General features: G+C 52.0%; 2 protein-coding genes and 1 long non-coding RNA gene across 9 annotated transcripts in view; 2 read left to right on the forward strand and 1 right to left on the reverse strand.

The window, feature by feature from the left end:
* Positions 1-20,123, forward strand: part of HOXB3 (homeobox B3) — a 53,759-nt gene that overhangs the window by 13,334 nt on the left and 20,302 nt on the right. Inside the window, exons 1-2 of one of the 4 annotated variants that reach the window (XM_074320787.1) lie at positions 860-969; positions 17,090-17,266. The gene's annotated coding sequence lies outside the window, so the exon portion shown is untranslated. Of the gene's footprint in view, positions 1-859; positions 970-8,700; positions 8,829-15,771; positions 16,071-17,089; positions 17,267-20,123 lie in introns of those variants that run through there. The other 3 variants (XM_074320789.1, XM_074320786.1, XM_074320788.1) reach the window with 3 other exon arrangements.
* On the reverse strand, positions 4,981-12,663 carry LOC141569005 (uncharacterized). 4 transcript variants are annotated; one of them, XR_012492376.1, is made up of 4 exons: positions 12,591-12,663; positions 9,682-9,762; positions 7,641-7,716; positions 4,981-5,116 (listed from the first exon to the last, which is right to left on the reverse strand). It is a non-coding gene; the product is annotated as an uncharacterized LOC141569005 (long non-coding RNA). The 4 variants fall into 4 exon arrangements; XR_012492377.1 differs by lacking the exon at positions 12,591-12,663 and adding an exon at positions 9,950-11,363; XR_012492374.1 differs by lacking the exon at positions 12,591-12,663 and having other exon boundaries at positions 9,682-11,363.
* HOXB4 (homeobox B4) lies at positions 12,617-15,620 on the forward strand. The gene is made up of 2 exons (XM_019740639.2): positions 12,617-13,245; positions 14,092-15,620. The coding sequence occupies exons 1-2, from the start codon at positions 12,789-12,791 to the stop codon at positions 14,388-14,390; spliced, it is 756 nt and encodes a 251-aa protein (XP_019596198.2). The 5' UTR covers positions 12,617-12,788; the 3' UTR covers positions 14,391-15,620.

Consider the following 20,123-nt stretch of genomic DNA (forward strand, 5'->3'; position numbering starts at 1 on the left):
TAAGTCCCTGGCTTGGTCAGTGGTGCTTGGACCAGAGGACAGGCTTTCATGCCTGGAAGACTGAGAGGCCCAGAAACCCCTCATGGGGCTGGGGCAAGGGAAAGGCTGAGCTGGACTCCACCCTGGCCTTCCAACAGCCAGCCAGAAAAGTGTCAGGAAACCTCTTCAGGGAAAGTAATTTGGGCCTAAGTCCTGAGCAGGAAGCTCCTGGACAGATGAGAGTGGTACAGGCCTACCCAACCCCTCTGTCCCCTGCTTTGAATTCAGCTCTGCCACCCAATAAGGGGAAAAAAATCAACTAGATTTCAAAGATTTCCTCTCACCCTCAGTCTTCTCTGCACCTATCCAGGGCTCCCTTTCTCCAGCAGCCTGACTTTCCCTCTTGATTAGGAGTTGGGGTCCCTCCTGGAAGACCCCTGGTTCCCCTTACAGCCAGACTGGCCCAGGGCCAGGGCCCAGTCCTTCTCCATCCAAGTCAGCCTCCACCCTGAGCACAAGAGTCAAGTCTGGACACTTACCCGTTCAATCCCTTCCAGCTTGGCCCAACTTCTTACAGGACTTGGGGGGAGGGGAAGCTGGTGAGGAGAAAGCCGAGGGTCGTGGAGGCTCTACTGGGCCCTCCTTCCCCCCTCACCCCTTGACTTTGTCCCCCTTTGTCCATAGCAAACTATCCCAAAAGTCGCTATGACATTTAGATGTCAAATGGATAGGGGTTTTATCTTGAAGTTAGATCGTAAAAATCGCCGAGAAGTCAGACAGATACCCCTCACTGGCTCGAGAAAGTCACGTGAGGTCCATAAAGTTAGTTTTATGGTTTTGGGGAGTTGACACCGCGCGGTATATTTCACATTCTCCAGAATGTTAAGTGACACTTTAACTGCTCGCTGTGGTGGGGAAGGGGGCAGAGGTAGGTGAGGGCTCTCCCAGCCCAGAAGGCAGTGGCGGCAGCCGAGGCCCAGCACTCCCGCAGTAAGTTGCTTCCAGCTTTCACTTTTTCCCTTTGCAATTTCGGGGCGGAGAACTGGGGAAGGAAATCTTGCCTCTGGCAGGGCTGTAGGATAAGTGGGGGAAATTTAGTCTGCTTTTTGCACCAAGTTCTGACAAGTTGGGTGTCTGAAGTGGGGGCACCCAGTTCAATAAGGCCTCAGTGGTTGGGGTGCCTGTTTTTTATTTGCAATAGTGTCTGACTCGTTGTAGGGGAAAGGCTTGTGTGGGTTCCTTCAGTGCCCTTGGAAATTTAGAAGGTAAGAAGGAGGGGTGTGTACTGGTGAAAGAAGGGCCCCTTGTGGGGCCACTTCACTGCTGGATATCTTCAGACAGACATCTCCCCAACCCCAGGAAAGAAACTTTATGACATTCATTTGTCAGGGGTGTGTGTGGGCGCGCCGCTGGGCACTTTTATCTGGATACATCTGAGCTGAGAAAAAGCGCCGGGAAGGCTAATCCAGCTGCTGTGGGCTGCCTTGTACTGGGGCACTTTCTGGTTTTCAGATCTTTGAACCCCATGAAAGGGGGTACCTTCCATTCTCCCTGGCCTCATCAGGGCTATCCAGGATAGGGAGCGTGGTGCTTTTGCATTCCACTTTAGCCTGTTGGTCACAAGCTTGGCTCTAAGTAGGGTCCTGAGGTCAGAGTGGGGAGCGGATAGAGGAGGGCAATCCCCTCAAATCCAAAACCTAATTCCTCGCCAGCAATGGGTGGAAAGGGAGACCTTCTCCCCTTGCCTAGCGGAGTTAGGTGTTTTAGTAGATCCATGGCAATCCTCCCATAAATAAAACTCACTCAAGAAAATAGACCTTCAGCTGTCCGGAGGGAAAAAGGGACTCGAGCTGGGAGAGAAAATTGGAAAGGTGCTATCTTTCCTTTCCTCTCCTCTCCTTTCCTCTTCTCTCCCCACCATACCCTTAAAAGCCTCTATGTTTTGTGGTACCACACACCAGAGGGATTTCATGATTTGACCTTCAGGGTTCTGTTATTTTCTAAGGATCAGTCAACCATCTTCTAAAAACCAGAGGCCCCTTCACCAAATTGACTCCCCGATTTTAAGACCTATAGGGTCAACCACCCTGTCACTCCTGCTTTCGCCAGCCCGCCAGCTCTTGATTCAGCTTACCAATTCCTGTGGATAGTGCCTGGAATTGGACATGCGGCATCTTAAGGGGTTTCTGATCTTTGGGATAGGGAGAGGGTCACTAGATTCCCTCCATTTCTCATTAAGGACAGTCCCACTCTCTTTCTCTCACCTCTCTCCTGCAGCTGCTCTCTGTTCCCTGAGTTCTTCAATCCCTGCCCTGGCCTGACTTACAGGAGACCCTTCACAGGCTTTGAGAGCAAACAGGACAGACAGCTTGGGGTCCTCATCCTGATTTGAAGGCATATCTCCCCAAGAATGATGGAGCATTTGTATCTCCTGGGAAGGAGGCTCTGCTCAGGTCCTCAAGGGTTCCCAGCACCATATAAAATACTAATAAATTTCCAGGCAAAGCTTCCACAGGCTTCCACTCTGGACAAGGCAAATGGGTTAAGTGAGGTGCAGAGGAAGCATGCAGCAGGAACAGAATCCCGCCCGCGGCCTCCTGGGAAGCCCTATCCTATTTATTGTATGTACTCCTGGCCTCCCTCTTTCAGAAACCCCAGACCACCAGGCCGACCTCTGAAGATTTTTTTGCCCCCTCTCATGTCAGTCCTGTGAACTCTGATAAAGAGTGTGTAGGGTGGGCGGCCCAGGGACATCTGCTGGGCATATCTTGACAGATTTTCCAGAATGGCTAAGAGCAGCCCCGGGGTGGGCAGGCGGGGGTGCCCATTTCACAGCGGAGGCCAAAACCCTTGGAGGGTCTCCTGTTCTAAGTGGATCTTGGAGAAGAGACCCTAGCTGGGCTTTCCTCTTCCCCACTTCAGGCTCTCTGGGCAACAGTCTCTTTTGAACCCCAACAAGGACGCATTGGGGGAGGGGATGAGAGGTGAGAAGAGGTTTCTGGTGCAAAGGAACTCTCGTCTGTCCCAGACCCGCGCTCTCTCCTCCCGCTTTCCCCAAGATCTTCTCCGGCTCCTTTTTTGTCCTCTCCCATCCGCTTTCCCTCTTGAAATGGGTCCAGGCCTCAACCTTCTGAGCTGGAGGCTGGTACCATCTGGCCAGATCCTTGCGCCCAGCCGCCCAGCCTCCGCGCACCCTTGACCTGCGGCAGGGCGGAGGAGGTGGCAGAGGGCCTTAAGGCTGCAGTTTCCCTTTCCCCTCCGATGCCAGCTTGACCACCACTCAGTAGACCATCTGAATTTTTTGTTTTGCTTTATTTGGTTGTTTTGTTTTGTTTCTCCGCGGCCACAGGGTGGGAGGAAGTATGAAGAAGTGTAAACAGGAAAGCCAGCCGGGCTAGGAGTTCCCAGCGCCCATATTTCATGGGCTTCCTCTCCATAACTGCAGCGGGGACACTTAACCCTTCCCTGGCTGTGAGAACGTATTCAGTAGGGGCTGGTGGGGCAAAGTGTGGGGAGAAGATCCAAGTGGAAGCTCCTCTCCCGGCTTGGTTCTTTTATTCCTGGGGTCTGGATGCTGGGGCGGATGGCCAAGGATTCAGAGCAAGGGAGAAGACAGCCCGCTGAACACACTCCCCCAAACTCAGTCCCTTCGGGACAGAAAGGAGAAGACGCATGGGCTTCCCAGCCTGGGAACCACGATGACCAAACAAGGAGGACAGTGCTGGCAAGAATCCCTCCCCTCTGTTAGGGGAGAGACCACTGGTCACTCTCTCCATTTTGGGAGATTCTAGGAGTAATGGGATTTCAGGCTGGGATCTGCACACAGCGGGATTTATTGATTTCTTTGGCGCAGTTACCCATCCATATTAATTAACCCAGACAACGCCAGGAAACCCAGCTCTTTGGGGAAAGGGAGAGGAGAAATGGGGGCCTCTTCAGGAGTAGGGACATATCTTCCTAAGCACCTCTGGGGCCCGGATTGGAGAGTCGTTCCCACCAGAATCCTGTGGCCATCCCCAAGCTCGAAGTCCTTGCCCTTCTCAGCGGGATAAGCCTGACTTACTCTCCACAGTCCGACCCCACACCAAATCTCCGGGGTGGGGGTGGGGTGGTGGTTCAATTAAACACCGCCGAGACCTGACTCTTCCATGGCAGAGTTAGGTTGCCCCAGCCCTTGGATGGATGGATCTTCTGGTGGATGTTCCCAGTGCGACCTTTCTAGGGAGGTTAACGCAGGCTCCCTACCTTTCTTTTAACTTCCCCAAGGTAGAATCTTTTTCTGGTTTTTGGACTTGTTTTGTTTTAGTGTTTGGTGGTGGGGTAGTGATGGCTTTTCCCTTCCTTCTACCCCTCCCTCCAAAAAGTGATTAAAATCTGTTAAAGGATTTAATTAAGAGAGTTTAATGAAAAGGAAGGAGGCGCAAATGAGTTGGGGGAAAAAACCCACACCAAAGCTATTCTCAACGATTAAATCGCCATTTTAACAATATAATGGAGTTTGCATCCTGAAAGGGGAAATCAACGCTCATATCTCATCAATAATTCATAGAGTCCGGGATCACCCAGAGGTCAGCAGACGGGGCCGGAGCGCCGGCCTACTTGGGGCTGCCAGCCGCTGCCGCATACATTACGTGCTGCGGTTCGCACCGCCACTGCTACCTCCGCCAGCTCTGGCCCCGGCAGGGTCATGCCGACAGGTTTAGGCGGATTTTGCATTCTTTCTTTTGGAGAACTTACGGAGATCCAGAGATCGGGCTCCAAGAGAAAGTGGGGGATTTGGGAGACTGAAGAGGATTGGACTTCGGGCAATTCGGGACCTGTCGGACCCCGAATATCACCACCTTTCCAAGTTTTAATCTTTCTCCCTTATTTCTCCGTTTCTCTGTTTTAGGTGTCCTCTGTCCTGTCTCTTCTCTCCATAAATTCCCTTTCGGAGAGGAAAATACACTCTGCAGCATCTTCTAGCTTCTCCCACGAAATGCTCCCTTCTTTTTTCATGTTGGGCTCCCTTCTTTTTTCATGTCTGGCCTTGTTCTCCAAGTGGATTCGGGTTGAGCCCCGAAGGCTGTGACCTGGCTGCGGCCTCGGAGCTCAGGACCGGCTTTGGCTGGAGCGATCCCTGATTGACCTCGGAGCCCTGTGGGTTAGAGATGAATGTATCTAGGGAGGAAAGGTACCTCCTTGGACCCAGTCAGCCTTGCCTAGCCAAGAGGCGACCCAGGCCAAGTGGAAAGGAGGGGATTCAGCCTGGAAAGCAGCATTTAGGGGAGAAGTGGAGGGAGAGTCCCATTGTGGGAATGTCTCCTCTTTGGGGTTGCAGACAGCAGAAAGGATAATCCCTATTTCCCGGAGTTTCTGCAGGCTTGTTTCATTCTCTTTCTGTCTGGTGTCTCTCTCTAACTCGTTCTACCTTTGCTGTTTTCCGACTCGCAAGGGCCCCTAGGGAAGGAGGAACAAAATCCTTCCTTGTGAGAGGTGGGGGGCCTGGGAAGTGATATTTGGGAGCAGGGGAAACTGAGAGAGCTCAGGTCGCCCCCGCGGCCGCTGCGCTGGCGGAGAAGCAGAGGCTGTAACGTCCCGGAGCTGCCAGTAGAGTCCGCCTTAGACCAAGTTCACAGCCAGGCTGGGGCCTGCGAGGCGCCAGCGAACGGCCGCGTAAGGTGGCCCCGAGCCCGCTGGGCCTCGCATGGCTGGATACTGAACGCTCTCTAACCCTGTGGGGACTATCGCCCCCCCTCCGCTCCCAAGGAACCCTTGCTCCAATCTCTCTCCACTTTTTACTTCAGAAACACCTTTCTCCAGGTCAGACCATTGTACTGCTCCCCAAGCGTCTCCATGCCAGCAGCGGGCCCCACTGTGGGGGACAGGAATGGAGAGGGGTGGAGCATCAAAAGCTCTTCTAAGCATCCTAACATGAGAGACCCGCGAAAATGTGGGAAGTGGGGTCAATGCGGGAAGTGGGGTTGGTGTCTTTTCTCAAGGAGTTATTTAATAATCAAAAGACTTCTCTTCCCCAAGTCTAAGGCCCCTAGTGGCGGGGGTGGGGGTGGGGGTGGGCAGGAAAGATGTTTTGCGTTTGGATTTCTGCAGCCGGCGCAGCAGAATGAGACCATGGGCGGTGAGGCCAGTGTTATTGCCGGAGGGGTCGCAAAGTTGGAGGGTCAAAAGTTTACCGCATGCGTGAGCGGGCGATGGCGGCGTCTAGCGGCGGGGGCGGGGTGGGAGAGGGGAGGAGGCTGTGTGTGTGAAGAGAGGAGAGAGCGAGCAAGGGATGCTCGAGGTAAGGAAGGCTTGTGGGCTGGGGGGAAGTGGAGTTGCAGAGCTGGGGAGGGGAGAGGCAGATGTCTGGGGAAGGAGAAACTGAGAGAGTAAGAATCCCTTCTTCAAAAACGGCGCTGGTTGGGTGGAGAGCAGCACAAAAGAGAGCGATCCGGGTATGGCGAATCCTCTGTGCAATTTTCTCTCCCTAAGATAACCTTTGAGTCACCATATAAAATTTAATTAAAACCTACCCAGCCGCACACATTTAAAAAAATCCAATTACCCACACATCCTTGCAGGATTTTTTGTGGGGCCAAGGAAGGCTTCCAAGGTGAAGGACTGAGTCTTAGCAAGGTCAGCCCCACCCGCTTCCCCTAAAGGGGCCAATTAGCTGGTTCCCCCAACCCCTCTCTCCCCAGGCAGGCATTTTTTCAGGGATTCCTAACCCCCAGGCTGGGTCCAGGCAGCTGGAGTCCATGACTATGGGCCAGAACTGGAGGATTTCTAAACTTCCATCTTTCTTTCCAAATTGCTTGGGTTTAAGAACTTGAATATTGAAAGAAGTTTAGCTTGTTAATTCTCTTACTCTCCCAAACCTCCCCTTGTATGTTCATCCAGAATCTCTCTCTTCCTATTTGGAGGAGGGAGAGGCAATGAGAAGGAAAAATACTGAAAGGCCTCACAGAGAGCATTTTAACTGGAGTTGAAACAGGTGACCTGAAATGAACCTTAAATCCATGCATTAAGCTTAGCTCATAAGTAAAATGCTGAGAGAGACTCTGTAATTATAACACCAGGGTGTATGCCTATTTTGGGGTCTTTAAATGACTGTTTGTTGTGTTATGAGATGTCATCATATTCTCTATTAAGCAGTTAATATAGGAGGTGCTCTGTGGGTGTTTGTCCTGCCAGGATAGAGATAACCTGAGAATTTTAATAAAGACGCCCTTTGAAATATGGCCAGAAGAGACAATGGTTCAATGTCAAATTTCAAATTGATTTGACCCCAGCTTCTGACTAACCCAGTTGGGTGTGGGTCCCCATTTCTACTCAGCCTTCAGGAAAATTTCTATGGGGAGTCAGGCCAGGAAGGAATTCCTGGGGTCCAGAGGAGGTAGAGGTCAAAGCCTGAACTGGAGAATCTATCTCCTTCTGTTCCCCCTTAGTCTCTTTCCCCTCCATCCCAGGACAGAATGTTAACAAATTTATGGTTCTGCGGGATAGACTGGAGCAGCCCAATGTCCTGGGCTGGAAGGGCCCCAGGATGGGGAAGGAGAGTCCACTGCCATCTCAGGCCAAGCTAGGTGCCTTGGGAAGCTCTCTCTTGACCTCCCTGTACTAGGGGGATACCACCCTGCAGACACTCCCGCTAGACTTGAACTGGATGGAAGGGGAGTTACCTGATCTGCCTCTGCTGGTCCCTTGGAGGATTGAGAAAGGGGAAATGTGTTGTTGGCAGTCCACTCGATTCTAATCCTGGAGGGATAAACCAAAGGAAACCTCTGAGTATTTTTAACGCTTTCTTGATTCGTCCCTGAACCTCCTTGTGGTGGTGATGGGGGTAGGCAAAGGAGTTACTGTATAGATGAGAAACGCTTTTAAACAAAAATGGGAGAGGTATTTTGGTTTTAAAGGAGAATGAAAGCCAAGTCAGCTTGGACCAGTGCATTTCTCTCTGTCTTCCCCAAACTTACTGGCCTGCAGACCAAATCTTACCCTCGACACCCTTGGTAGAGTAGTCATTCCTAGGGCCCTGGAGCCTCCAAAGTTTTGGCAGAAATGGGAGGTATTTATGACATTGGGGGAGAGAATAAAGCACATGGAGTATGCAGCGAGGTTGGGATACAGGCCCTGCCAAATGCAGCCATTTAGAGGGGAGGCAAGAGGGAAGGGGGCTCTCTCTCAGGCTTGCTCTCTGGGACCCAGATCCCCAAGGCCACATTTCCATTTCTCCAGGTGCCAGCCTCCTTCACAGGCCACAAAGGGAAGCCCCATGGAATCCTACCTTCTCTCTCTTTGCCTCGCGGAACCAGAGCTGACAAATTTGATGGAATATCAAATCTGAGGCCGTGTGGGCTGAATTCTATCCGAATGGAACTTTTTGGGGATGGGGGTTGGGTTGAAGGGAAGGTTCTGGCAAAAAGTGAGCTAGAGAGGATGAGCTGAACCAAAATCCTGCTCTGTCATTTTTCTCCCAAGTAATGACTTGCGCAAAATTCAATATGACCGAGCTAAGTGCGCGAGGGTATTATAGTAACTGCCTGCTCGTGGGGGAGGCCTGGAGAGGGGTGAACCGCAGGTCACGGCGTCTAAAAATTATTAAAATGTTCGAGAGCCTCGTGACGCGCCTAGCTGTTTAACAAAGACTGCCAAAGTATGAGATTAATACGAAAACTTACGCTTCAAAAACAAAAACACACCAAAAAAAAAAAAAAAAGTCTTGTTCCGGCCTCCAAGGGGCCCGGAGCTCCTCTTCCCGCAGCCGCGGTTCGGTTTTCCGGACACACAATAGTGGACAAGAGCGAGCTCAGCTGTTGCCGAGCGGGTCCCGGGCGAGTCGGCGGCCGGGAGGCGCGGGGAGCCGGCGGGTGAGTACTCTGCCCGCTCCCTCTCTGGGCCTTCCACTCCTCCGCGCCGCTGCGGGTGCAATGGAAGGGTCGGCTGGGGGCTCGCTTCCTGGGCCCTTCGATTTCCCTCTCTGGCTCTGTCCCTCCCTCCCCGCCTACAGAAGGTAGATGATTCCGCGCGGGCTGGCACGCCCAGGGCGGCGGAGGGGCGCTGAGCAGTGAGAGGTCACTCTAGCAACCTGTGGCTGCCGGGAGAAGGCGGCCGGCAAGCTGGCTAGCCCGGGAGCGCAAGGAGGTGGCTCGGAACGCGCGCGGAGCGCTTGCCCTTTCTTATTTTTATTATGCGTATTGATGTTAGTATTCTTCTGGGGGTGGGTGAGAGAGACAGCCTCCTGCTCTGCTGAAACCCGTCTTGGGATTCGCTGATAAACCTTGTCCTCTACCCATCACGGCTGGATTTTGCTGGATTGGGAGGTGCGGCGCCTGGGTGGGATGGGTGTTGAGGGCAGGTGGCGGCGCCCGGCGCGCAGAGAAAATCTCCGCTCTCTGTCTCTAGGATCAGGCATACCCAGCCCCGCAGTGGCTCTGCCTCCTATCCCTCTCTCTTGGGGCGCTCCAGGCACCTGGGCCGCATGCCTTGTGAAGTATCGAGCAGCAGAGAGGCCTGGTGGCCAGCTCAGCGGCTCTCCCAAAATTCCTAAAAGCCGAGGAGTTGGACAGGTTTCAGAGAGCGGGAGAATTGAGAAGGCGGTATGGGGTGGGGGAGGGGCTTGACCAGTTGGAATGGGTCGTGGAGCTCCTGACAATGTGGCCTTTGACAAGACTTGGAAAGGTCCTTGCCTGACGCTGGGGGGCTGGTGGGGGTCCTACTTACGCATGTTGTCTGTGGGTCCAGGGCCAGACTCCAGTCGTCCTGGTTGCCCAGATGGAAGTCTGAGATATCCTATTGGACCTTCTGTAGGCAAAGATAACTACAATGTAATTGTGTGTGTGTGGTTTTTCAAATATATGTGAGTCCAGACTGGCTGGGAGAGTGTTGGTGTTAGAAATCAGGCCCGAAGGCCAACATTGGCAATATAGATTTGGGATAGAAAAGAGGGTCTCTGGACCTAGTTGTAGATGGGAGCTCTCCTCCTACCTACCTGTAAGGGTCCCAGGACCGGAGATGGGCAGAGACTTCTGGAGTGTGGTGGTTAGGGGGTTGTTGTTTGTGTTGTTGCTGTATTTGTTAATGAAATTGATACTATTCTGACTTGCTCACTAGGGATACAAGTTTTTCTCAGACGTAGGGAGATGGGTAGGGAATCTGGGTGTGGTGGAGGCTGCTTCTGTGCACTTTTCCCTCACTCTGGGAAGGCCCTCCAGCCTTCACAGTATAGGACTCAGTTCACTCCAGTCCAATCCCCAGTCTCCCAGTTTAGTAAATTTAGCGGTTACTGGAAGCCTCAGGAAATTCATTCAGAAACCCCAGATCCCCCAGGTTTCCCAGCTCTCCATTTTGGTTCTCCTGCCAGCAATCCTAGCAGGTGGCTTGAGTAAGCAAGTTTAGAGAGAGCCTGCCTGGAGCTCAGGGGGATGGAGAAACGGGGTTCCTCCTCACACTTCAGGGATCATCCCCCTTTTCTGGTCCCAGGAGGTATAGGAGGTTAGGAGGGGCTGGAATATCATCTGGCTGCGTCATTTATGGTTCCTCATTGTCCTTCATTGGGAAATGAAATGCCTTTGATCTTTTTCTCAGGTTGTAAACGGAATTGCCCGTCATTAAATATCCGGGGGCTCCATCTGCTTGGTCTCCCAGCATTTTTCTTTACAGCTGTTTCTCTCTCTTTTTACCATTGAATTTTTCCAAAAGGACTTTTATGATACCCCCTTCACACCCAGCCCTCCCTTTGCTGAGAGGCACCTTTGGAAAATATCTAGATATTCGTTTGATCGCAAACTAAAGGCTGTAAGGGGCACTGAAGGAGCCGATTTGGGTTTTGTTTTTCTTAAAAAAAAAAAAGTCCTGGGGGGAGGGGAGGGGCGCGAGGGCACCCAGAAGGGCCAGATTCTGACTTGCCCGCAGCCTCAGGATGACCCTTCCTCCTTTTGTGTTTAGCTAATGTTTACAACTCATAATTCATGCGCCACCGCCGAGAGTTTCGCGGAGGCCGCGAGGTTCGCGTCTCTTTGCGGGACCGGCTGCTTCTAGTTCTAACAGAAGAGAAAGAGAATTGAAAACCTTGTTATCCCAAGGATGAACCCGCAGTGCCTTTTCCTGCTCCCAGAGCTCAAAATCAGAACAAAACGAAATAAAATCAAAGCACTCAAACAACACCCCAAACGAAGAACACTCGGAAAGTAAGAGAACTGGAAAATTTCTGGGCCAAGAAGATCTGTCTGTCTTCTGTATATACCCTGTAGATCCGAATTTGTGTAAGGAATTTTGTGGTCACAAATTCGTATCTAGGGGAATATGTAGTTGACATAAACACTCCGCTCATTTTTTTTCCCTCGAAGAAAAAAATTTTTTTTTCTAAGTGAGGACCATCCGGTGACTGACCCCGCGAAGACTCCTTCCTTCTTTCTTTCTCTTTCTTTTCCTCCTGCAACTGGTTAGAGATGGAGGAATCATCTACCTGAAATCTCCCCATGCCTGCCCCTGGAAGCCTTGGTCCCCGTTCACTTCTCTTGATAGGTTAATGTTGTTGGTGGTGTTTTTATTTTATCCTTGCCTGCAAGCCCACCTATTCTCTCTTCCCGGCTCAGGAAGGTTTTCCTGAAAATCCGGAAAAAATGACTGTTGTCTTCAGTGTGCGAAGGCAAAGGAAATTCGCTTTCAAACGGATACTAAGGTCGCCTTTCCGTTTGGGTGCAGAACAAGATGCCCTGCAAATACTCGAGTACCAAGGGATATTCTTGTTCCTGGGGGGTCACCTCCAGGGCTCCTAGCCCCAGCATCACAAGGAGGTGAGATTTCTGTTGGCTGTGGAGACGGTGGCATTAGCGGCAATTAGAACGTCTCCACCCCGTGGTTAGTATTGCTCCGATGGTTCTGGAATTAGCAAATTGCTATTCAATGTGCTCTGAAAAGTTGCAGATTTTTTACTCCAGCGCTCATGTTCAGTGTGGGAAACCAAGTCGTTTCTCCCGGCTTCGCCCATATAGGGTAAGGGGAGGAGTGGATAGGCGAGGGGAATAGACGGACTGACTGACACAGCCAAACTAATAGCTCAGCTAAATGCGATTTGGAAGGCGAGGTCTCCCCGAATTAGTGCATGAATTTCCTATCGATCCACCCGCGGTTCCATTCATCTCTGACAAGTCTCTCTGTGCACCCGCCTGCTTGCTCCCGACGCCTCCTCTGTCACTCCCCACTCCTCCCCATGCGGCCGCAGAGAAAAAAGCCCCAAGCTCAGTGCCTCTCGTCCCCAAGTGGGTTCCCCTCTCTAGGCAGAGCCCCCAGTCAGCCCCTCACTTCACTCCCCGCACAGACGCAGGGTGCATGGGCTCCGTCCCGTCGGGAGGAGGGGATAGGGGCCTAAGGAAGGCAGAGAATGCTAGGCAGAGGGGAGGCGGGACAGGGGGGGCTACACCGGGAGCCCCAACTTCATAGGGGATCAAGGGATTGCGCTCTGCCCAGCGCCCCAACAGGCCCTCCGGTGGCAACCTGCTCTCTCTCTCTCTCTCCCTCCGATCTTGGAGAGAGCGAGGCGAGGAGGCGGTCGCCCCTCAGGAACCCTATGTAAATCCTGGTGTTGGGTGGGTGGGTGGGGAGGGGGATGAGAAGAAGGGGAAATAAACCTCTTTGGCTGGAGTAGGGTCCGGTGAGCAGATTTCCTTATCCGGGAATCACAGGCGGGGCGGCCATTGGCTCCCAGGATCACGTGGGGCCCTAACTTTGTTCACTTGACAGTAAGTAGGAGGGCTTTCGGAAACAGGAAAACGAGTCAGGGGTCGGAATAAATTTTAGTATATTTTGTGGGCAATTCCCAGAAATTAATGGCTATGAGTTCTTTTTTGATCAACTCAAACTATGTCGACCCCAAGTTCCCTCCGTGCGAGGAATATTCACAGAGCGATTACCTACCCAGCGACCACTCGCCGGGGTACTACGCCGGCGGCCAGAGGCGAGAGAACAGCTTCCAGCCGGAGGCGGGCTTCGGGAGGCGCGCGGCGTGCACCGTGCAGCGCTACGCGGCCTGCCGGGACCCCGGGCCCCCGCCGCCTCCGCCACCACCCCCGCCACCCCCGCCACCGCCCGGGCTGTCCCCTCGGGCTCCTGCGCCGCCGCCTTCGGGGGCCCTCCTCCCGGAGCCCGGCCAGCGCTGCGAGGCGGTCAGCAGCAGCCCCCCGCCGCCTCCCTGCGCCCAGAACCCCCTGCACCCCAGCCCGTCCCACTCCGCGTGCAAAGAGCCCATCGTCTACCCCTGGATGCGCAAAGTTCACGTGAGCACGGGTGAGTGCGTGGGCACCCCTTCCCCCTCCCACCCCCGGCGCTTTACACCGAGGGGACCTCGGAGGCATGGGGGTGGGGTGGGGTGGGGAGCTAGGGGAAGCCAATTGTCCCCACTATAAACTCGCCATTGACGAGATTTACGGTCGCCTGTTTTCAGAGCCACATAATTACATCCCCCATAAATTTTTATGGCCTAGTGGGCCCTGCGCCTTTGAAGTCGGTTCCCCATCCTCTTTGCCATTCTCACCAGCGACTTTTTCGCCAGAGAGATGCAGTCTCTGTGAAGTTGGAAGTTGGGGAGGAGGGTTGGAGGTGGGAGAGAAGGAGGAGGTAATCTGTATTTAAGCGGAGAGTTGAGTCAACTCCCACTATTTATTTTTCCCTTTATTTCCTCTAGTCTGGCTCCTTGGCTCAAGAAGTGGGCAAAAGTTTTTACTGGGGGCAGGCACTGCTTGGAATCTGAGCAGAGAGGGTGGGAACTAACAGAAGAAAGGTTTAGGGAAGCCCTCCTCCCCTTTCACCCCTCATTCTCCCATCCCGGGCCCCAGGCCAAGGGGGGAGAGAGGAGCGATTAAAACCTTGTGAAGATCCCTCACTCCTCCACCCCACCTCCAGACACCCAAACAACAACATCGAGACAACACAACTGTCCAAAACTTTGAAGCTCCTTTCTCTTCCTGGGGTCCCTCTTTCTTCCCTTTTCGTCCCCACCCCCCTCCGGAGGAAGAAGAGGTGGCGGGAGAGGGAGGGAGGGAGGGAGATACTGTGTTAGCTGAAAGAAAGGGCCTCCCTCCTCCCTTTCGGCAATAAAACTTTCTCTTTCTCCTTCTCTCTGTGTGTGTTCAGTAAACCCCAATTACGCCGGCGGGGAGCCCAAGCGCTCTCGGACCGCCTACACTCGCCAGCAGGTCTTGGAGCTGGAGAAGGAATTTCACTACAACCGCTACCTGACGCGGCGCCGGAGGGTGGAGATCGCCCACGCGCTCTGCCTCTCCGAGCGCCAGATCAAGATCTGGTTCCAGAACCGGCGCATGAAATGGAAAAAAGACCACAAGTTGCCCAACACCAAGATCCGCTCGGGTGGCACCGCAGGCGCAGCCGGAGGGCCCCCAGGCCGGCCCAACGGAGGTCCCCCCGCGCTCTAGTGCCCCCCGCGCGGGAGTCGCGAACCTGGGGCGGGGGTGGGTGACTAGCGCCGGGAATAGGCGGGAGAGATGCGGGAGGAGACCCTGGGGCTTCGGCCGGAAAAGCCTACCTGCACACACACACACACACACACACACACACACACACACTTTATTTACACGAATAAATGCAGAGGAGGGGGATGGGAAGCTTTATTTATAGAAATGACAATAGGGAGCCCGGCGAGGCCCCCCAGAAGCAAGGCTCAAGTCTCTTGCTTTCTTCCTTAAAAAAAAAAAAGAGAGAGAGAAAAGAAAAGAAGAAGGAAGGAAGAAAACGACAGAAAGAGAAATAGGAGGAGGCTGCACTCCTCGTTTTCAGCTTTGGTGAAGATGGATCCACGTTTCACCTTTAATCACGCCAGGCCCAGGCCCATCTGTCTTGTTTACTCTGCTGAGGAGAGGATGGGCCTCGGTGGCGACCATTACCTCGACACCCGGCTAACAAATGAGGCCCGGATCGGCCGCCGCCGCCTCTGCTGCTGCCGCTGCTGGAAGACGGCCTGGATTTTCTTTCTTTGTCCCCCATTCCTGACACCCAGCGAAAGCACCCTCTGACTGCCAGATAGCGCAGTGTTTTGGCCACGGTAACAAACACACACACACAACCTCCTCCCCCTCCGTGCCCCTTCGCGGGGACACTGACTGCTCACCCCCTTCCACTGCTGGGGCTGGGGCTGCGGGGCAGCAGGAAGGGGACAAGTGGAGGCGCTGGCCGCTTTGGCAACGCAACAGCGGGCAGGGAAATTGAGTCCAAGAAAAAAAGAGAGACCGGGAGACCCGGGATGACCTTCCTCTGGAAGGTCAAGCCATTCCTGGCAGGGTGAGGGGCCAGTTGAGTTCTGAGAGCTGGGCACAATCCTCTCGCCAATCTAGACTTGTACAGCGGAGACCTGCTCTCCTAGACTGAAATTGAATGTGAAACTAGGAAATAAAATGTTGCGCCCCTCCCGGTCTGGGAGATAATGTTACAGAGACCTCTCCCATAGTTTATCATTGTTGCATTGATTATTATTATTATTATTAATTATTATTATTATTTTATGTCATGTGCGTCCTATTTTCTTCCTGACATTCCAAACCAGGCCCCTTCCTAGTTTTGGGGCTGCCTGAGTCTAGAACCCTTCGTTGGCCTGAAAATTTGTGTCCTGTACAGAGTGACAATAGAAATAAATGTTTGGTTTCTTGTGACCAGCACAGCGTGTTTTTGTTGAAGACTTGATCCAAAAATACAAATGCCACCTAGCCTGTATTTTAAGCACCCCAGTCCCATTCGGCCTCACATTGTCTGGTTGAGGGTCCAATGGGAACTTCTATCTCTGAGGACTCCAAATTGTGGTAGTTGGTTTGTTTTCCTTTTGGGGTGGGTGTGTTCTGTCTGGGGCTTTAAATTTTTTCCCTCCAGTCCAAAAATGGATTGAAAGGACTGGGAGGGCTGACTCCAATCCCTAATGGGGGGAAACTGTTTCATTGTAGGACACAAGAGGCTTAAGTACGGCAAAGCCTTTCATATCGTGATTTATTTGTCATAAGCAAATAAAATGCGGTTAAGCTGTCTCCTTCTAGACAGACGGCTCTTTGCTTATTAAAGTTCCGAGAGACGATTCCGAGAGGCCAGCCTCTTTCCTCCCGCGTAAGAAGGTATCGTTTTCCTCTGAGGTGTTTAAGGCTTTAATGAGTCTAATTTTTTGCACAGATGTTTCTGGGTGTTTGCAGGTTTTCGGAGTATTTTTATATTACAAAGGAGCTAGCCGGTGCCATAGCTCAAACTCTGACAAGCAAATAGATAATCAAGAAGACAAATGGCCTCTTTTGTGAAGCCCTGCTCCTGTATTAATTTTCATTTTCTTTCTCATAGAAAGTATCGAAAGTACGACTGGGGACCAAATAGCTTTCTGTCTCGGAGGTCCCAGTCACCCCTAGAATGGAGTGGGGGAAGGGGAAGGGGATGCGGGTGGCCCTCAGAAGCTCTGTCAGGCTTGGGACGCTTTTGTAGAGCACCCAAGAGAAGTTCTAAGGTCTCGGGGCTCCAGCCTGGGGTCTCTTGTTCTGTGGTGGTCCAGGGTAGAGCCACCCACCTCCAAAAAACTCGGGGCTCAGGACAGCATATGCAGTTAAAAGTTGTTTTTCAGTCCAATCTCCCTTCCAAAAATAAAAATAGCCAATTTCACCCGCACGTTTTATTGTTATTTCTTTTGTATTCTTCCGGTTTGCAGCGCCCGGGAGTTTGAGGCAGGGTAGGGCCGGGGGACAGATGGATCGGTGTCCACAGCTCGGGAAAGGACGGTTGAACTGGCAGTTTAAATGCTGCGGGGAGACTCATAAAAAGTAGCCAGGACCTGGAGGATGAGAGCGGCCAGCTTTGTTTTGGTCAATCGCGGTGTGATGTTTAGCTGCCAGGGGCTGTGGCACTCTTAGCAGAGGGGGGAAGTACTTCTTAAAAAGCATATGCCCCCCCCCCAGGAATGCCTCTATAGAATCAAATCAAAGCTGCTCCTTGGAAGGTATGAATAGAATAAAAAAAGATTTCTATGGAGCTTAAAGTTCACAGCCATTCTGTGTAGACAAGAGCTAAGAAAAATGTGAGAATTATACAGAAAACCATTAATCACTTCTTTTCTTTAAATACGTATCCTCTCTCCTTTGTTATTATTCAACAGCAAATCTCCGCAGACCGGCTGTTGGGGGAAAAAAGTGTTAGCCGTCTCTCCCGGATTTGCGAGGGGGAAAAATTTGGAACCATAAAGTTGAAAACTTTTTTCTCTCAGTTTGGAAGAAGCCCTTCATCATGAATGGGATGCAAGGAGTTCGGGCAAGAGGAGGCGAGAGACGCAAAGGTAACAAAGCCCCCACCTGGGCTGGCGTTTTTTTTTTTTTTTAATCGTTTTATGAGTTCTTTTTACAAGGGAAAGAAGAAACACTCTCTCGCCTCCTTTTTCTTTTTCAACTGTCTTCGCGGGGTTTTTATGGTGGACGCTTGGTGAGGTTTGCTGCCTTTTATGATGACTGATGCTAGGGTCAGAGGGAGAGAGAGGCCTGGACACCTGGAGAGTGTTTGAACTGCTGGGGACTGAGGTGTCAGGGGCCCTGAAGAACCCCAGAGAAGGTTGTTTGTGAGGCAGCTCCAAAGTGCTTTCCTGGTTTTGGAACATGCAGGTGGGCCTGGGGAGCCGCAGCATGTGTGCGTGTGTGTATGGCGACATGCACATGTGGTCAGTGTGTTCGTGACTCCGCTTGTCTACACTAGGGGCTTGTGTCCCATATGTCTGTTTACCGGTGAGATGTTGTCACTGCCTTCTCCTGGAAAAATGAAATGCAGTCGTTCGATGTGATGCCCCAACCTTGGAGCAGGGTATAGATAGGTAGATGTGTTTCGTTTTTGCTTTTTGTTTCTAGCTTGGAATTCTAGGCAAATACTCACAACTCTCTGGAGCAGGAAACTGCTCCGTTTACAGGCAAGGTTCCTTAACGCAGGAATCTTCCTCTTCGACTCTGCCTCCTCTACCGTCTTCCTGGAGGCTCCGTGTTCAGTTTGGTTTCCTTTTGCTCTTTTGGTTTGAGGGCTCTCTCCCCTACTTCTGGGGCCCTGCTTCTGAGGGTGAGCCAGTGGACTCTACCTCAGACGTGAATGTGCTATGGCCCCTTTTCCCTGGGGCTCACTGAGAGTTTGGAAGCAGGAGGCTGGCAGGAGAGAGTTCATGGAGAGGCCACGTTTTCTAGGCGATTAGCTCAGTATTAGAACCACAAAATGACCTCGGAAGCCCCTTGACCTCTCTGAGACTGGACATTGTGCTGGCTCTTTCGTCCTGCCCAGGAGGAAAAGTCACCCCTCGGCTGGGAGGGGTCCTTGGGCTGTTGGGTGCCCATCTTGTTCATCTCTCTGTAGTCCCCAACTCCTTCTTTGCTATTTTGGAATTTCTGGGTTGTTTTTCTATTATGGTCCATTGGGGAGAGAAGGAATAACATTTTTAGCTTGAGTATAGCTGGGGGAGGGGAGAGGGTGCTGGTTGGTCTTTTTGTGCAGAGCTCCTTCCCTTGGTTAGGCCCTATGTCCAGTTTATCCCTCCTTCTTTCCTCTTTCACTTGGAGAGAGCTGGGAGAAGAAAGACAAAAGGAGGGGACAGGAGAGGTCTACAGTACTTCAGAGCGCTAGGAGAACAAGCCCCTGGGTCCTAAGGAGAGAGAGGGCTCGCTCCCCTCACGAACAGTCCCTTGGGGTTACTGTGTCTCAAAGTCTAATAACCAAATCCACAGCCTCTCAACCCATTTTTCTGAAGTTCCTTTGTTTGAGAAGCTATTCCTATAATCACTTTCACCCCTTTCCCCTAATCCCCAGCCCCACCCTAGCTACTCACAGAGCCAATGGGGTACCCTCACCACAGGAGCAAGAGAAATGGAAGAAGGATCAGTGCAGGGTGTTCTGACCATTTTCAGGGACAACTCTGCCACATTAACTAAAGTTTACAGCAACTTTTAATTTTCAGAGATGGGTAGAGGTTTTGCCGAGAAGAGAACCCTGAACATAGAGCCTTTTTAAATGTATATTCTGCTTTCTGAATCTTAAAAATCCACACTAACAGCCATCCTCTTAGGAGGAGATAGAGAGATAGAGACAGAGAGAGACTCCAACTGGGAAGAGGAAATGCTCTCTTTGGGTTAAGAGTAGGAGAGACAGAACCTTGCTGGGATGTGTTTGGGTGTTTGTTTGCATTTTGTAAAATGTCTCCTGTAACTTAGGGACTCTGTCTCGGGCAAGAAATAACTGGTATTGGTTGGTATCCTCTCCTTTGTCCCTGGGTGGCATAATAAATGCAGGGGGCGGAGATCTCAGGAAGGAAAGGGAGTGAGCAGAAAGGTGAGCTGGGCTTCTTCTGGACTGAAAATATTTGGGGCTCAGGGGAGATGTGCACTTATTATTCATAAGGGCAGATAACTAATTGTGGGCCCTCTATAGGCTCAGGTAACAAAGATCTAATCACCTGGAATTTTATAAGCTTCTGCTGCAATGTGAGGATTAGGGGTTCACCAATGGGGAAGAGGAAAACAATGGAAAGGGAAGGTTGGGGTTCATTCAAGGATTTCAGCCTCACAGGTGGGAACTTTGGGATCCCTCCTTTCCCTCACTCCCAGCCCCTTGGGCTCCTTTTCTACAATTCTAGCGGCCACCCCTAGTTCTCCTAATCTTTGACCTCTCTTCCCTCCAGGTCCCTGGCCCTCCCCATCTCCCTCCTACTTCCACCAGCCTGGGGCAGCCTCAGCGCTCGCGGTGGGTCTCCCTGGGAAGAGGCCAGGGAGGGGGTCTGGTTGGAAAACGGAGTGGGGAAGTTTCCCAGTGTGAGTTGAGCGCTGACGGATTTGTGATCGGCCATAAAACCGGCGCGTTCAGATTCGTAAATCAATCTCGCCTTTCTCACAGTATAAACGTTCGCTTTATCGGCAGCAAGAAAGCGCTCAGCTCGCGCTTAGCGCTTGTTTATTTGAACATGGACATTCCCAGGATCCGAAAAAAGTGTGGGCATTTTAACAGAACCTGCCCGGCATGCCTTCGTGTCATTTTGCTGTTATTTTTCTTGTCCTTAAAAATAATTTCTCAGTTTCAGAGATTGCTGCCTTCCCGTGCTCCCGCATATTATATTGTCTCTCTCATTCGCTCATAGTTTTCTTTTAGACTTTAATGGAGAGTTTTCTTTGGGA

Source organism: Rhinolophus sinicus, linkage group LG15, assembly GCF_036562045.2.
Source record: "Rhinolophus sinicus isolate RSC01 linkage group LG15, ASM3656204v1, whole genome shotgun sequence".
NCBI lineage: Eukaryota > Metazoa > Chordata > Mammalia > Chiroptera > Rhinolophidae > Rhinolophus > Rhinolophus sinicus.

Bases quoted from the DNA above. Each gene is read 5' to 3' on its own strand.
- HOXB4 (XM_019740639.2), top strand. From the start codon at position 12,789: ATGGCTATGAGTTCTTTTTTGATCAACTCAAACTATGTCGACCCCAAG. The intron at 13,246-14,091 runs GTGAGTGCGTGG...GTGTGTGTTCAG, and splicing joins CAAAGTTCACGTGAGCACGG to TAAACCCCAATTACGCCGGC.